General features: G+C 38.1%; 1 protein-coding gene across 1 annotated transcript in view; it reads right to left on the bottom strand.

The window, feature by feature from the left end:
• Positions 1-19,276, bottom strand: part of Nbas (NBAS subunit of NRZ tethering complex) — a 342,733-nt gene that overhangs the window by 24,956 nt on the left and 298,501 nt on the right. Inside the window, exon 48 of the mRNA XM_047522365.1 lies at positions 10,983-11,178. Within this exon, the coding sequence (XP_047378321.1) occupies positions 10,983-11,178 (196 nt within the window). The remainder of the gene's footprint in view (positions 1-10,982; positions 11,179-19,276) is intronic.

The raw sequence follows: 19,276 nt of genomic DNA, 5'->3' as shown, positions 1-19,276 counted from the left end.
ATGCTTCTAATACCCTGTCCCTGCCCCGGTGAGTATCAGACAAAATCCTGGAGGTGAAAATGTCCAATATTTTACAGGCACCTGTGGACTGAGTGACTACTCTATACTGATACTAAACTGAACATTAGGAAATCTTAAAGGGCAAAATTCATGTGACTCAAACATAAGACTCTCCTTTTCCCTTTTGTCTCTCAAAGTGCTGTTTCTCTTCTCATTGAATTAGGTGACTTTAGCCCTTGGTGTAAGTCAATTTGTCAAGTAGCTGCAGTCCCCTTATCAGACACAGACTTGCTGTCCTTGAAAGAGTGAACAAAGTCACCTATTCTCAGCACAAGACAGTTTTACCTTAAATTTCACTGTAGCTGCTAGAAGTGAACACAAATGTCTTAAATTGAGGCAACTCCCCTGTAATCTGCATCTTCTTACAGGAATTGACAGTGGCTTTTTTTTTAACCTTCAGATATTTACAAATGTGAAATAGGTATTAATGCACACAGAAATACTTTATAAATAGAAAATAAGTACAAACCTGCAAAAGATTATTATTGGCAGTAGCAATACTAATTACCATACTCTTACCTTCTATAAGAGTTGGTGAGCTATTAGCTGGTGTCTGTGAGATTACATGGTGATACTTGATTCTATGTGATCTTTTCATGAACAGAATGAAGACTGAGATTTCTTTGTATACAGGTCTTCAAAATACAAATAAAATATCCCTGCTTCAACAAACTAAAGAAGTATAAAAAAGTGACAGACTTCACCTCTACAACACAGGACCCATCTGTTAAAGCTACTTCTTTGGTAAGGTTTCGGGTGTGCAATATAGTCTGCTGTCTTCACGGGATCTAAGTAAAATATCTGGGGAAGAAAATTTTGATACCAAACCCATCATAAGCTATTGACTAGCAACTTTCCTTATCAATCTCAGCAGCACTTAATCCAGTGCCTGACACACAGGAAGTACTCAATAAATACTATTATCACTGTTAGTTATTACCATTAATTATAGTATGTATTATTACTATTACACAGAAAAACACAAATACAACATAAATTATGTTTTTATCATTTCTGACTTATTTGTGGATTTATTTAGAAGAAAATATAAAATTATGAAAATGTCACTGAAGTTTAAACATTAATAAAGTGCAATTTTTTTCTGGGAGATTTCCTATTTTTACAGAACTGAAAAACAGACATAGGTCTTGAGAGTTTCATAAATACTTGACTGTGCATTGCTTATAATAAAGGCAAACAGTGCCCAGACAGCCTGAAGTTTCTAACAGCCTTCCCAGGCCACGCTGAGGTGAGGATGTATGCCAGGGTTGAAGGATGTCCTGACAGGAAATAAAGAGACTGAATTCTTCCTGCTTTGGTTCTAGTCCTGGTGGGTGAGCAGGGGCTGTCAATCTCTGCTTTTCAAATCCTATAGCACAACAGGAAATCGAGGGTATCTGTGGACCACTTGAGAATAAATGGTCCACCACCACCATACGAAGACTCCCCATAACACTGCTAACATAGCCTGAGCCCAGGGAAGCCCAACGAGGAACTTCGACCAAGGTTCCCAGGGGGTTTCCACATCTCTGTGTACACATGAACACCTACGAGCACGCAGGAGAGGCCAACAGTTGCAATTCTGAGCTGGTTTTTATAGCACCTCACTTATTTTATTACAACTGTAAACACAGAAATTACACAATAAAATATGCTATAATCACTCCCCATAAATGCTGTTAAAACTTCAACACATAATACATATTTTCATGTAGCTAAATATGTTTTATGAAGCACTTTGAAATGAAACATGATAGGAGAAAATATTGTGTGTTAAAATAACAGGAAAGATTTTTTTCCTTACAAGTTTTTTCTCCAGAACAAATAAACACACCTGCCATATGAGCCCCTATAAATACACCAGTGTTTACTTTAAAGAACTGCTATTAAAGTTAATTTGTTAAGACCAAGCTTTGTTTCATTTAAAAAATTTTTTTATTTGTCCTAATTAGTTGTACATGACAGTAGAATGCATTTATACATTTTGATAGATCATACATAAGTGAAGTATAATCTCTCATTTTTCTGATTATACATATTGTAGGATCACATAGGTCATGCAGTCATATAGTTGTTGAAGTGTTACTAGAAAAATTCACAGAGCTAGAAATATTTTTAATGTAGCACATCATTCAGACTCACATGTGAAGGTTGGCCCTGCTACTTAATACTCTGTGACAACATAAGAAGATCTCTGTGAGCTTCAATGCTTTCATAGTTAAAAATAAAGCAATTTGGGAGTAATGCAGTATAACATAATGTATAACACAATATAATATAGTAGTACAACATATATGCAGATTTCTAACAGGAATCTACCTTTATATGTATCTCAAAGTTAACACCGAGCCACTATGGTTGCTATTAGTATTATTAGTTCATCAATTCTGCCACATTAGTTTTTGAGATAGTGAACAAAATTTTGAGCACACGTAACCTGTTTCCCATGTGATGGAGTGATCAGAGTAGCTATATCAGAGAGTTATAATGTTTAAACACTATATACATATAAACTCTAATGTTCAGGCCACAGAAGGCCCTAAAAAACTGTTGGGGAAACAACAGTGCAGGTAGCACCTTCTTAGCTTAAGTGAAAACAGATCTTCATTATAGCTTTCAGAATTTTTATTTGGACTCTGATTTTCATTACAGTTAGAAATTACCTGAAGAGACTTCTGGGTAGCAGGAAAAAATGTTAGCCAAGGAGTGATGTGCATATCTATACATTCTCCAAAGACAAAAGAGCACAAAAATCAAACTACACAAATCCCCATATGTTCAGCATAATTACAGGCTAAAATGCCCAATCTTTGGAATACTGTAAGCAAAATACAGTAAATAGTAAAAATACACTAAATCCCAGAGAATGATTTCTTACATTCCAGGCTCATATTTCACATATTTTAAAAACAAAGAGTAATTGAAATTAACAAGAGCCAATCAAGGAAAAACCATGCAAGTGAAAACAAATAAACCTAACTGCAAGTGAAAATATATTCACACTGGAGTGTGTGTGTGTGTGTGTGTGGTGGGGGGGGGGCGGGGAGAGAGAGAGAGAGAGAGAGAGAGAGAGAGAGAGAGAGAGAGAGAGAGAGAGAACATGTGCGTGAGTGAGCACACTCAATAAAAAACAGTATATCCTAGTTAATAATGTTGGTTGGGAATTCCAAAGTTACTTTATCTGCACTCCAGGATTAACAAACATATAAATAAATTATGGACAATGAAACCAAAGTTTCTGACAGTGAGAGGAATTACAAATAAGCAAAGGGGAAAAGCTAGAGTAAGCTTTGGTACTGAACTGGAATTGGAGGTGTTGATATGAACTTGGCTTTCCATGTGTATACAGATAGACACAGAACCAGATGCAGATACAGGTATATTTGTGCAGATACACAAATTTGTTATTTTCCATTCTGTCCCCCTGGAGGACCTAGAAACTGTAATATTACACTATCATTGAGTTCATCTAGCTCCAGATTTGGCTTTTGAACACCATTCTTTAATAAAGGTCCCAAAGCTTTTTGAAATCAATGACTGATCCCAGGACTGGGCATAGAAAGCACAAGAGGATTCTCAAACATCCTGTGGTTGCCAGAAAGTAAAGAAGTGCTCCAAAAGCGATGGACATTTGTCAAAAGGAGAAAATTTAAAGGAATCTCCAGTGGTCAAATTCAGGAAAATTTGAGCAAAAAATAAATGATGGTAACGGGTTAGAGTCATAGAACAAAATGAGAATCCTTGAGCTAATTCTGACATAAATAAGTAACTGAATAAACAGATATGAGGGGACACAGATGATAGGAAAACCTTACCATTTGGTAAATACTATGGTAATAATTATCTCAGGCAATCATCAATTCATGGTATAATTTATAGATCAAAGTATGAAGAGAACTGGAATATTTACATAATCTCAAATTATCTCCCATTACTTATTAATTATAAAAGGGAAAATGATAATTTTACAAAGAAGAAGTATGGTTGGCACCACATCAGTCAGGTGATTAGAATAAACATTATCAGTAATGAAACAGTTCAACACCATATATCTGCTGATATAATACACTGAGAAGGTGTATCACTTCTGTGGTATTCTCACTCAAAATGTGAAACTTGAATACATGCCATATCAAATTGAAGGACATTTTACAAAATAATTTCCCAGTACTTTAAAAATATCAAGGTCAAAAGAGACCACACAAATAAGACCAAGGAATTGTTCCAGATTAAAGGCAACTAAGGAAACATGACAATTAATGCAATATATACCTGGTTGAATGTGGAACAGAAAAATTAGTGGAACAACTGACAATATGTGAATTATGTGTAAATTAAATAGTAGTATTGTATCAATGTTAATTATGACTGAGAAAATATGGTAAATCTGAGTGAAAAGCATATAAAATTCACTGAACAATTTATGCAACTTTTTGGTAAACCTAAAATTATTTTAAAATGACAAATTTAAAAGTAATACAGTTATCCCCAGCTACTCCATATCCCCACCACTGCCAGCATTCACACACTGGTTTTTCCTGTGCTTTTCCCTTTCCCTTCAGTTTTTCTCCCTAGTCCTTAGGAGGGCAGAAGAGGTGATGTTGTCATGCAGCACTGTAACCAAGACCAAGACTACGGAGGCTGCCAGTCTCAAAGCAAGTGGGGACACAGTCACCAACTGCAAAGCCCAGAGAGGTGAACCACACCTGGGAGGGAGCAGGGGAGCCAGGGCAGTGTGAGTGCACACCTGGTCCAGGGGCACTTGCTAACTCAAGGCTCCTTCCTAGGAAGTGGTCACTGTTAGCTATGATACACCAAGGATACGAAGAAAGTCTGCTTATATGAAGGAGAAAAAAGAGCCTTCCTACTTCTCTACCCACGACCCCTCCTGAGCATGTTGTGCAGAGTTAAAACATGCCAGCAACTTTCCTGAATTCAGTGTCTTTCTTCACAAAACTGGTATCTCCTGTATTTTCTACCAAGTTGAGTAACACCACTTTCTCCCTAGTTATTTAGACAAAATTCAGAGCAACATCAAACTTCATCTCATCCCCCCACATCTAAACAGCCACCAAAGCCACTGATAACAACTCCTCAAGCTCTCTTCTACTGTCTTCTAGTTTCGCAGTTAGTATCAAGTTCAGGCAACTTCACCACCACCACCTTAGTCCTCCAGCTGTATCCCTCCAGGCCATCACTCAAGCAGAGGTCACCACGCAGAGGTCAGCGGGCTTCTCCCAGAACACAAATCTGCTCATCTCGCCTCTCCAGTACCATGCTTCCATGTTGCCTTAGGGTCATCAAAGTGAAACCTGAGCATGACACGAGAGGCTCCCAGCAATCTGTGTGCTCCTTTCGGCTTTCACCTCAGGGTGGCCCTGTATGTCAGCTGTGCTGAACTTCGTTCATGCAGCTTCTCCTCATTGGTCTTTCCTTACTATATCCAAACAGAAAGGCTTGGTACCCACCTCTGGATCCTATACTAGGCAGACCTAGACTATCTAGGCACCTAAACTCTTTAGGATATTAACTTCTTTGCTAATAGATCTACATTTTCTAGTAGTGTGGACACCCACACCAATGAAGCCCCTTTAGGAAGCTCTATGTAATCCAATGCAACACAGATTCTAGGGCTGAATATATCTGCGCCTAGCAAATGGGAAGAAGTACAGCACAGGACCAAGAACACAGGCTTTGGGACTGGACAGAACTGAGCTGGAGCTCCAGTCTGCCACTCACAAGCTGTGTGACCTTAAATCAATCACATGACTTGTCCCAAACAGAGAAGATGGTAACTATTCTGTAGGACAGTTTTAAAAATTAATGTGCACATAGAACACATTCCACAGTCCCCTCTTCTGTTCCCAGTGATGCCAGTGGCAAGAGGGCAAATCTTCAAAGAACTCTATTCATAAAGAAAGACTCTTGATGTTGCCAAATATTTACAGGACCAATGAATATGGATGCTCTCTCGACTTCAATTGTCTTGCAAAGAAACGGACACGGAGCTCTGCTTGAACCTTGACAACCGTGCTTGTGCCTTGTTTGCACATGACATGAGAAGCAACTGGCTAGTCAGAATCACCATCAGCAAAGTATGGCAAACTATTATAACACAGTATTTCCAGATGTACCAGGTTCCTCTGTAAGAATGCTTTCCCATTATTCCAAGAAAATTGCTTTGCTTTCATACAAGGGGGGCGGGGGTGAAGCGTGGTCTAACTTTTCATCATTAATAGTAAGAATACTGCACTTACAGTCAGGAGTCCTGGCCTTGCCATTTTAAAAGTGACCTTGGACAAGTTTTTAAAGATTTAATATTCATTTATTCAACAATATTTATTGAATGTCTGTGAGATCCCTGTTCTCACAGAATTTATATTCTGGTGGAAGAAGAAAGACATCATATAACAAATAGAAGGATAGATAGGAAAAAGTTAGCAGATAGTAGTAAGTGATTTATACAGAATTAAGAGTGATAAAATAGATTGTGACTGAGTGGTTAACTTAGGCTGTGTAGTCATTGTAGAAAAGGTGATATTTAAGCTAAAATCTGAGGAAATGACTTCTGCTTTCTGGACAGTCATCTCCTTTTCTATAAAGTACGACTACCTACCTGGGAAACTTTTGGACCTCTCTTCTAGTTCCAGGGCTGTGTGAGTTCATGGCTGTTAGAGACACAGTACCCATGTGTGCACTCATATATTATCTTATATTTGGTTAAGTAAACCACGCCTATGATTCTTAGCTATGAAGATATTTAAGGTGACAGTGAATTATTTTTAAGGAACTAAATAGAGCTTTGCATACTGAACTTTTGCTATATTCTTTGAGCCTCAACTGAGAGAAGTGCTTATTTTGTTAATATTTTGGCAAATAAAGTCAAACTAGTCTCTCACCAGAAGAGTTAATATATCCTTGTATGTTTCAAAGCAGGCAACATATCTGACTTTGTAATAAGGTTAGACGTTGTTTGAAATGAATTCTTTCACTTACAACCATAAGTTCAGATATACTGAAATTTTAAAAGGCAAAACTCAAAACCACATGTTCCCTTCTACATAAAAATGGGGGGAAAAGTTTGAGGTGCTGAGGTATGGAAGTTTTTAAGAAACATCGCTATTTTGACCCATATTTTTCATGCACCAGTTAACTAGAAAATTACAAAAGCTGAAAAACTCAGATAAACTGTACCAAGGGGATTAACACAATGCATCCATCGCCCCACCCCCCCTTCCCAGCACATCCTCCTCTTCCTCTCCTACCCCACGCTGGGCACATTTCTGAAATAGAAATTAAAGCCTCTCAAACTACTGAAAAATGAGGGCCTCTGAATTTTTAATTCTGTTCACTCATCATTAGAAAACTAGAAATTGCCATCTCTCTGAGAAGCAGTGAGGGAGCAGGCACCACTGACTGTGTTTAATTTTGCAGAAACTGGCTGGTTTCCCAGCAACATGGTGATTTGTGGGGCCACTACTTTGGGCACCTTGAGGATAATTAAATATTAAGCCCCTTTTTGATGTATGCAAAGTCTGCTTAAGAGGATTACCAGTCACAGTGAAGGTAGCAGTCCATGTTTTTTTTTTTTGGTAATTGAACATTGCAACATCATTATCTATGCTTATCTTTAGTCTGTAATAACCTGTCTCTATCCTTAAAATAACTGAAAGCATGTCTAAGAATGAAGAAGGTGATAGGAAAAAGTGGAGAAAATGAGAGTTCATGTAGTCAACATTTTGGGTCCCCTAGTGTTTGGTATGCAAAGATAAAAAGGACAGTTGATGTGTGTGGAAAAAATGGCCAACAAGGTGAGCAGACCAACCACTAGGTCCTCTAGTTCAAGGTTCCATTTTACACACTAAGTAGCCAATGCACAGGGTGCAAGAATATTCCCAGGATAATACGACTAGTGGCAGAGGGAGGTGGGGAGATGCACACAAACCTGTCTGCTACCACCTGATCCTTCTATTGCTTCACTGAAAGGTAACAGGATTTGTGAAAAACAGTAACTGAAGACATGATGTGAACTATCAGGCATAGTTCTGCAACATTCCAGAAGTTATTGGTGTTTCTATTCTGAAACTACAACATTTTTGCATTCATTTTCCAAGAAATAAGAAGTTATGTCAATTATAGGAAAAAATGCCCATGTCAAATCCACTTGTCCTCCAAAGTAGATTTGAAATCATCAGTACCAGGCAGACATAGGATACTTAATTACACTTACTTTCTACAAGAGGAGGGAGAAACATGCAGTGACATTTTTTGGAGAAGACTCTGGATGAATAGCATAATGAAACCAGAATAGCAGCTTTCTCATTCTGGTTACCAAATAGTTTTGAAACCCAGACCATTAGCTGCCAAGAGCAGGAAATTGCTCTTACATAAGAGGAAAGCACTGAAGAGAAAAGAAAAGGGTGCAAGAAACATGAGATGACTTTTACTAGTCATCCTGAGACTTCTGCAAGAGAGATTTTTCAGAAGGCCTAAAGGTTTGGTGCTCTACAGAGTGAAATGCAGAGTTACATAGGGGTTTCACAAATGAGGGAAAATAGTTTGTATTCAAAGCAAAAATGTCAAATTGGCTTAGGAAAGTGTGTGAAAAAGGATTTTTGTTAACAGAGGGTTGGCTGCCTTAAGTCCTATTTGGGGGAAAAGTTAAGCAAAAAAGGAATTAAAATCTCAGAAAAATTTATAAGTCACTGAAATCATATAAAAGTTCCAACTTGTCATTTGAGTAACTGGAACATTGAGAAAAGGGCAAAAAAAAAAAAAAAAAAAAAAAAGAAATACTGGCGATGCAGTAAAGAGTTTGGGTCCAAATATGAAAGTATTATGTTCCAATGTTTCAACATGATGGATAGGATGGATATATCCCCCTTTCCCAGCTTCCACTCCGCTCTGTAATATTTTTAGCATATAGATTTGCCATTATATGAAGAGAGACTCCAACCAGAGAAACCAGACTCATCATTTTGACAGGTTCCAGAAATCAAGGAAGATGAAACTGAACAAGGTCAAGAACTTGAAAAATGGAGGTTGATCACAGGAAAGGACATAACTGCACTCAAGTTATTTGCTTCAGGGTAAGGGTCAGAACTGGAAGTTTTGTGTGGCAAAAATAGTATGGTGTGATTTCAGGTTTGCCTCAGGGATGCTGTGTGCACCTACATGCCTGCTGAAAACCAGCGCACTGCTCATCCTACCGAGCCGCACGCTTGGAATCCATTCTACAGTCTCGGCATGTGAGCTCCAATACTGCGAGTGGTCTTCTGAGGTAACTGAAGGCAAGGCGCAGAGCTCGGATATGTCGGCAAGGTCATGGTGCTTCAGGGTGTTATTCAGATACCTGTGACTTTTCCATTACAATCCATTTCAGCAATTTGGCAAGACTACAGAATCTGATAAAGTCCCCTTCTTATCTCAATTTCTCTGAGAAGTAAATATTACTATTTACCTAGTTATTTCACAAAAGTTGATAATAATTTAGATATTTGGATATCTACAGATGGTCTTAATACTTGAGTCATTTCTAAAAAATTGAGGCTGGTGGTACAGCTCAGTGGTGGAACATATGCTTAGCATATATAAGAATCTGAATTCAATCACCAGTACCAAAACAAACAAACAAACAAACAAAAAACCCAGGAAAGGAAGTCACTGCTCTTTAGATGTAGTAATAAGGATATAAATATAAACAATACTTTAGAATTAGAAAGTAAACTGAGTTGGAGTCAGACTTCCAGGAACTCTTTTGCAGATGAGGTTATCTGGGAAGTCTTGATTTCCACCTTTCACTGACCTGGTAGCCTGCTCTGCATGCAAAAATACTTGATGGAGTTGCCAACTTCTGGATCTTATGTCTTTGGGATGCATACTTGTTTGATTTAGGAATTAGCATTACCGTTTACTCAATGAACAAGATTTTAAGCTCTGTGATGTATGTGCATAGAATATTTTCAGGGATTCAAAAGCTAAGCATGTCCCTCCAAGGTTTCAGAGTTTTCATGGCAGTGGGAACAAAAGTTTTTAAAAATAACTGTAAATAATTAAAGTTCAACTATGTAGAATTCAAGGTTCAATTAATATGCAATTGTGAGGGAAGGTTTTCCTAGTTTTTCCACATCATCCTTCAGGGTTGTGAGTCTTTCTCTCTGGAACTTTCCCTGATCATCATGTGTCTGTCACATTTATATTCAGCAAGGTACAAAAGAGAAGAGAGGGGCTGGGGAGATAGCTCAGCTGGTAGAGTGCTTGCCTTGCAAACACAAGGCCCTGAGTTCGATCCCCAGTACTGGGAAAAAAAAAAAGAGAAGAGAGGGCAGAGCACAAAAGAAATGAATTAGCTGAACTACATCCTACATTTCCATATAGTTCTGCATTTCTTCTGGGAAAGGGTCAATTAGTCAATAGTAAGAACAGTCCTGCCAGGCGACTGCCTACAATACCAGCAGCTTGGGAGGCAGAGGCAGGAGGATCTCAAGTTCAAAGCCACCCTCAGCAACAGTGAGGAGCTAAGCAACTCCATGAAACCCTGTCTCTAAATAAAATATAATATAGGGCTGGGGATGTGATTCAGTGGTTGAATGCCCCTGAGTTCAATCCCTGGTAGCCCCTGCCCCACCCACCACCGCCAAAAAAACAAAACAAAACAACAACAAAAAAAACAATCCTATCTCCTATGAAGAGAAAAATGGTAAGAATGTGTTTGGTGAGTAAGGACGTGATCGAGTATGCACATGCATATTCAAATCCATAGAAAAATAAAAATATACTTTATAGTACATAGTCAATTACTAAGCAGCTGGAGTGATTACTGATCATTACCAAGCTGATTATTCCCTTGAGAGTAGTTTAAGGTAGTCAAGACTGACCTCTGGTGACTGTGATTAGGGGAAAGCAGTCAGATGCTCCTTTACCTGTCTCTGGGGCCAAGCAGCTTTGAGAATGGCCTCCGTTCTAAAGAGCATGAGGAGTTTGCCGTCCTCGTCCGTCAGGTGGAATGACTGCCCCAGGACCTGCAGCACATGGACACGGGGCCGCACAGGCTGGGCATCATCGGCACAGAAAGGTCGCAGCCATTCCAGCAGATCTTCAGGTGACACCAGCTTCTCCCTGCAGGGCATAGTTGGGGGAATGAAAAGAACTTCTTAGGTCCTTCCCTTCTAGTAAGTGAATGTGGTCACTGACCTGAAGACTTCTTTGCTGGGTTATTTTATTTTTTTCTTCTTGAGAGAAAAAATGTAGGCTTTTAAACAGCTTACAGCAAACCATATTAGGCATTTAAAAGCTAATGTAAAATGAATGTCATTTAAAACAGTATCCTATTAAAATGAGTTGCACTAAGTGACTAAAAAATAGCCATTAACCAATAAGTCCTTAGCTAGTTTATTTCTTATTCAGAATTTAAAATATAGGAAGGCTTATTTCTATTAATCATACCTATGGTTCCAGGTACCCTTCTAGCAATTTTACATATTCTATTACTAGTTGACAATAACTATGCAAAGTGAGGATCATAAATTACATTTTAAAGATGAGAAAACAGGCTTCAGGGAAGTGATATGATCAGCCCACAAACATCTGGAGGAGACAATGCAGTGCCACCTTAAAGCCCATGCTCTCTGTACCACTTTTCATTGTGATTAGAATTTCAGCATGTGATTAGAATATCAAATTTTATACTACCCTGACTGAAAATAAAATATGAACACTTAGCTCTTATGGGATTGTAGAGTCTAAAAGATTTAGAGAAATGAACATTTTGTTCAACTTTCTATCCAGTATTAGAATGGCTTCTTTTGTATCCCAAATGAACCATCTCAGAAACACAACTTATTTGATGACGATGTCGATGAATTACTATCAATACTGTTGAGATTATCCAGATAGAAGATTCCCTCTCACAAGGCCCTGGGGATCCATGTTACAGCAATAAATTATACAGGTTTTGTTGTAACTAGATCTGTACAAAGATCTCAGCAATAAATCACCTAAACTGAGTCCCAGACTAACCTATCTTTAACCAAACAAGAATATAAGGTTTTGGTAAAACTTCTGAGAATAAAATTCTACAATGCCACTGAGTATGTCTCTTAGTAGTTTCTTTATAATTCAGTCACCAAATGCTACTTTTTGGAAATTTAAATTAAAAAACAGAATTCATTATTTGTAGGAGAAATAAATTACAAAACACTGCAGACAATTCACTTAAATAGTTCTAAATTTATGAATTCATTTCTTAGTTTTACCACTCAGTATCCTTCACAATATTTATTAGAAATGGGAAAAAATGTAGAATGAACAAATAATTCATGGGTACCTGCTATTTATAAGGTGACCAGACAGTATGGCACAATAGAAAGACCATTTTTTAAAAAAAATCTGATGAACCTAACTGTGACTCCTGGCTCTGTCCTTTCTGAACAAATCTAGACAAAGAATCATGAAAATTATCATTTCCATCTTATAGTTAGGATATGTCTCCTGAAATCTATGAAACCAAGATAATGTATACCAAGCACCTAGCACAGTATGTGGCACAGAGGAAGCACTTAATAAGCAGCAAACCATCATTGTCAGGATTATCACAATAATTACCATCAGAACCATCAAAGTACTAGTTTATGCTTGATGATATAGAGATTTAAAAAATTACATGGTCTCTGCCTTCTAAGAATTAATGATACAATGGAACGGAAAGACTTTAGAAGTAACTATTATAACAAATTTAAACAATTGTTCAGAGGACATCTGAACAGGATCATAAAGGATAAGTAGGGTGTACAAAAGCGGAAAAGTAGGAAAATAGTTCAGGAGAAAATTAAAGTCCAAGGAGTGGGTGATAAACTAGAGCTGTGGCAGATGTTACTCACCTAGGTAACCAGGAAAGTGAACACCAAAGTGACCAAGAGGCTGAAGGGGCAGCTCGGCTGCATCTCTGCAAGTGCAGGCTCAGGAGCAGTGGGGCCCAGATTGAGCTCCCAGGTCTACTACTTCCTGATAGGATTACTTTGGTTAAGAAGTAAATTAATTATGAGCCTCAATTTCCTTATTTGTCAACAGAGATGGGTAACAATACCTTCCTAATGAGGTTGTTTAGGATTAAACTGAAACATAAACTAGTAAATACAAAGTTAAAGAATATAACTAAGCACTTTGTTACTGGCAACCATTATTATTGAGGTTCTCTGATCTTCCTTGGTATGGAAAGGGAATGAGAGTGTTTCTGAGCAGTGAAACATCAAAGTGGTGTTGAAGATTAGGGCAGACTCACCCTTTTTGGTGGAGGCCTGCAACTACCTAAGTGTAATTCGGGGGGAAAGAGTTTAAAGCCCCTTTGTGGCCATGAATCCAAGCTAGATCTACAAAGCTTGAAGCTGATGTTTTGACCTTCTGCCCAAGTGCCAAGAAGGTGGGAGAGAGCAGGATAAACTAGAATGGGGGAAGATGTAGTCATAAAGACCAAATGCAAGCTATAACAATACCCCAAAACCTGAATACAGTGAACAAGAATAAAAACAGTAGAAACTTCTGATGGCTTGAGAGATGCTGTGACTCACAGCTCTTCATCACAACTGTCTTTCTCCTGTATTGTAGCAGCTCTAATTTGTAGATGAGGAAGCGATCATACAGGGGTTTAATGCCTTGTCCAAGATCACACCGTAAGTAGTGAAGCCAATATTTGAAATTGGACTATCTGACTGCTTTATCAAGTACTACACAATGCTGCTGAACCAAACTGGGGCATATTCCAGAACAATGTGGCAGGAGAGTAAAATTATTCAGATACTGATGAGATATAGAAAGATTATTGCTATAATATTTATTGAGTTATTCAATCAAGCTAGACTCTTTTTACATTAGAGCTTACAGTGTAATTAATAACATTTGATATTTTGGAGACACATGTTCTAATTTTGGGTAGATAGTTCAAACACAAAATTATGAGAACTCATTTCTGAAACAGAGCTCTTTAGAAAACACTGTCAAGGGCCTGGACAAGACATCACCTCCTAAAGATTTTAACTGAAAAATAATATACACTTTGATCTCAATTTGAGTTTTTTAAAGTTTTAGTGATTCTCATAGATCAGCATACCCACAGAGTAACAGACAGAAAGCACTGTGATGAAATGTTACCTGGTAAATTAGGGCAAGAGTATATAGATATTCATTTTTCTCCTTGCAACTTTTCTGTGAGTTTGAAATTTTTCAAGCTAAATAGGTAGGTAAAAATAATTATGACTTTCATTATGTGAAAAACCAGAATTTGAACAAGGAAAGTGATTCAATTTCTATAGGTTTTTATGAAGGCAAAAAGAAGATTTAATAAGTTTGAGAATAAAAAAATAAAAATTATTTTGAAACACACTCACTTCATTATAAAAATTAGTTGAATGATTAATAAAATTATAAATAGGTAAAGGGAAAACTTCCAGAGTTTCACTATAAACAGACAAGAAATTACTTCTTTTTCCCTATATTGAGAAGAGGGATGGCTATTATAATGTTCAGAGTAAATGAGTACACCATTTAAACAAATAATTTATAGGGGAAACAAAGACTCACAATTTTAGCCCAAAAGATAAGGGGTCACCTGGAATACATAGTAAGAACCTCTATTAGCAGAAAAGATTTGCAGCAGTAACGGTGACAACATAAATATGCTAACTAAATGATTACTTGGAGAATGTGGCAACTCAGGTGGTTGGAGTCCTCTCATGGCCTTCCTCTGTTATGATTGGCCACGGAGGACACACACAAAGTACCCAGAAAGAAAAGGGAATTCAGCCAAAGGCAATTGTTGAGACAAAGCAAAAAACAGATTTCAAGAATACAAATAAACTAATTACTGGTAAAAGGGTTTTCATATTCTGCCTGGAAAGATAACCTAAACTTAAACATTAAGGTACCTTAGAAGAGGTAAAAATCATGTGAATAACTTTATAAATCATGAAGCAGAATGGGGGAAGGAAAGACTGCATTCAAACATGAAAATAGACCTTTGAGATTTCTTGCAAATATAAATGTCACAGAATTTGAACAAATTACAAGAAATAAGGCCACTTTGTCCAGTCTTTGTATTGAAGGTAAACTGGCAAACAAATCTGGGGATTGACTTGCATTGTATATCCTAATGTTTCAAAATTCTCTCTCTCCCTCTCTCTCTCTCTCTCTCTCACACACACACACACACACACACACACACACACACACTCACACTCACGATTCTCCAGTTCTTTAAAAACTGGATAATACGAACATGTGGTGACAAAGAGCTGGGACCAAGGCAAGGCTTCTTTTGTAGGAAGCCTTCAGGAGCTTTCCAGTTCTCCCTGGGCTCCACCTGCCTTCTCCAAAGTCTGATTCATCTCACCCCATTTCCATAACTCTCTGGACTTTAGCAGAACTCTGCAAGCTCTGATCTGTACAACAGCAGGGAGAGAGGGAGGGAAGGGAGAGAGACAGATGCAAGTAAACATGAGCTAACAGTTCATACTCTAGGCCCCTTGCCTCTGTTAATGGATGGATCCACACACTATGCATGCTTTCCCCTCTATGCATGGAGTTGAGCGGGGTGGACATTTTCCAGGAGAATGTCTATTATTTATCAGCAACCATGAAAAAATCAGGGGCAACCAGCAAGGGGTAAGAGAGACCTGCAAATTAATAGTGTTGAACATTAATAGTGTTGTGGTAATATAAAATGTGACTTTTAAAAAATCCTGATTAAACTGAATTTAAAGAAAAATTCCTAGAATGAATCGGACTTATCTTTCCTGTCCTCATATATAAATATAAGACCACATCATGTACAATGACAATAATATGATCCTAATTGGAACGAGTTATACTTATTCTACATATGTATAATATTTCAAAATATACTCTATATTAAAAAAATTTAATTGAAAAAAAAGTAAATGCAAAAAGTTTCAAACATTCTTTCCTGTAATATACCCATAGATTAAAGAGTCAGACTCAAAAAGTAATAATTGTGGTATGCACATAATGATAATCTTAAATCCTAACTCTTGGTAAATACTAATAATCTCTGTGTCTACTTTCCAATATTCACCAATCCAAAATATCTTCCTTGGCTTCACTTGCTAAGGAAAAGCATGCTACACCTTGCTGTGACAGGCAGCCACAGCTGCTGGGAGTCATGAACAGGGCCCGAAGAGACCCAGGAACTGCAGTGGTGCAGTGTCCCCACCACCCAGGTCAGTGACCGTGGCTTTCAGGGGGGTTGGTATTCAGAACGTACACTGTGGGTGTGTGGAGAAAATGATTCCAATTTGCTCTAGTGGGCTCTTCTTCTGTTCTGTATTTTAAAAATAATGTGAAATTTCTACGTAATAGCAAAGAGTTCAATCAAGTCTGAATTATCTGACCCTGTTCAAAATACATGAGGCTTTAAGATGCTCCGTTTTTTTGTGCTTAAGTAACAATGTAAACAAATGAAAGCACCAAAAATATTCAAAAGTTCTGAAGAAAATTTTTCTTTTCTTTGGAATATTGCACAAAGGGATTCCTTTATTAATTATCTATTATCATCTGAGTAGATTTAACGTCATACTTCTTTTGAGAATCACTAATATACAGTTCATATTTGTGGGTCATTCAAGTTAGGAAAGGTATGAAGGCAGGATGTAGAAGAAAAAGTAAAGTGAAAGTAATGAGCAGTAGGGCAAAGGGATGAGAAAGCTGAAGGAAGTACTGGGATGTTCAGTTCCTGGCCCAGTGTCACTCGGGACTGTTCAACATGGAAAACTTTAGGCCCCACCTAGACCTCCTCAATCCAAATCTGTTAATAAGACCTCCCAGGCAAGCCGTATGCACAGTGAAGTGTGAGAGGCAGTCCCTTACTCTCCACTGCTGGCTCTTTAATGTCCAGAGGAAATGTCAAGGTGAGAGACTCATAGACTGTCCTTACTGGGTGACTGTGGATAAGCTCCCTAAGATTCACTTTTTTTTCTCCTCTTTTTTCAGTGGTACTAGGGACTGAATTCAGTTCAAGTACCAGGCATGCTAGGTGAGTACTCTACCACTGAGCTGCACCCCTAGCCCTTTCTCTTTGGAGACAGCATCTTGCTAAGTTGCAACTTGTGATCCTTCTGTCTTCGCTTCCCAAGTAGCTGGGATTTCAAGCACAAACCACCACATCCAGCTTGAGCTCCATTTCTTCATCTGTAAAATGGAGATAATACTTTCTGTGTAGCAGGGTTGTTCTGAAGATTGAGTTACTGAATAGCACCTTTCTAAGGTGTTGGGATAGAGCAACGAGTGTTCATTAGGGGTTTGTTTTTGTTTTCTAAAATTTAAGACAGTGGTATTTTATTAATTACAAGTTTAGCAGATATATTATTTTATAATATTATTATGTTAAGCTATTGAATTTGAATAATAAGCTTTATTTTTCTTAAGCAAACTAATAAACTAATTCTCAATACAAACTAAAAATTTAGATTATTTTCTCAGAATATGATGTTGGAATCATACATAAATAATGGAGGAAAGTATATAAATTCATAGAATAACTTCAATATGGATGAAGCTCTGAATAATTAATTACCTTCTCCCATCTTTAGCTGCAGATGTTATAGAAGGTTTGGGGTATCATTTCAAACCCTTGGAATACTTAACCTTCATGTCTAGTGGCAGGAACCCTATTAAACTGGGAAGGAAAGACCATTTGTAAAAGTGACTGAACACACCACTGGTGGCTGGTCTGAGTGTTCTGATTTTAGGTAATTTTAAAAGTAGCAGATAAAACAAGGGGGAAAGAGGGTTTTCTGGGTGAGGCAGGAGCTGCAGGTACAAAGCAAATGACATCTAAACCAATATAAAATGTCAAGAGCCACGCTGACAGATGGCAGAAACTATCTAAAATTTAGCCATAAAGCTAAAAGCTTGGTGGCATCCCTACTTACTCTTACTCTCTCTCTCTCTCTCTCAAATTCTTACTGTCCCCACAGTTTCCCTGCCAGGAATACCGCAGGATGGTATGTGCGTAACCCATTGGGTTTGATGGCTGAGCATGTGGGCAAGTACAGGTTCTTTACTACTGAAACAGACTGAGGAAAGCAGTGGATGTCTAGGTCACAGGGGTGGGACTGAAGGAGGGTTGTCGGGTCTAGAGGCAGGGCAAGGGCACACAGGCCTGGCATGTTCTCCTAGACACAAGGCTACTGAGTCATAAGTAATCAGTGATCTGAGAGTGCTGAGTTAAAAAGACCAGAATCCCCATGTCACCCCAAAGACCCTACTTGGAACTACCTGGAACACAGACAGTAAATCCTCTATGTGAATCTACCTGGAACATCAGTGGGAAGGGAAATACAAGCAAGTAGAATCAGGTTTAGCAGTGCAGACTCAAAACATACTTGCCAGGAATAAAAGTTATGACTTTATCTTCTTTCTTTTTCCTTTCCAAAGCAAAAAAAAAAAAAAAAAAAAAAAAAAAAAAAAAACAAAAAACCAAAACAAAAACAGAAGTTTCTGTTTTTTAATTTTGTTTTTATAAAAGAAGACTTTGCTATTCTGTCTCTGGAAAAAAAAAAAAAAAAAGTAAGATTCTCTTCTGCTTCTCCATTCCCTAAATGTCTTCCTCTTTAAAACTTAAAAAGGTGCCTATATTCAAAAGATCCAATTGCATTCTCTGGTATATCTGGCTGAAATTGCCAATGCGAAACACTGTCTTCTAATCATCTTGGCTATCCCCAGTGGGACCCACTGGAAAGGGCCTGCAGCATCACCTGATAGATCTCACTTCTATCCAAGGATCCAAGGTCAGCCTTACCGCAGAGAAGCTGTGCTGCTGACAGTATTCACTGGGGTGCTGCGAGTGGGACTACAACTGTAGCACCTAGATGCTGGGTGAGTGTGTTCTGGGCAGCACCCAGGCCTGCTGTGCTACCTGCTGCACCTGCAGTCTGCAGGCAGCTTCCTCAGCTCCAACAAACTCTTTTTTCAGAAAATAGTTGAATGGTAATCCATTATATATCTGTACTGACTTGTCCAGGCAGAACAAACCCCTCCCTCCACCCTGCTTTCTGCATAGCACTTACCATTCTACTATATAGTTCCTACAGTTCTAGGCAAGCTCACCTCCCGGGCAAGTTTCTTGGGGTCAGAGGTTCATTCATATCCACGTACATAATTCCTCGAGACTTAAAACAGAGCATGGCACAGTACAGAAAGAAAATTC

The sequence above is a fragment of the Sciurus carolinensis genome, chromosome 13 (assembly GCF_902686445.1).
Source record: "Sciurus carolinensis chromosome 13, mSciCar1.2, whole genome shotgun sequence".
Lineage (NCBI taxonomy): Eukaryota > Metazoa > Chordata > Mammalia > Rodentia > Sciuridae > Sciurus > Sciurus carolinensis.
Note: the sequence above shows the minus strand (reverse complement) of the source record. Positions and strands in the feature narration are given on the sequence as shown.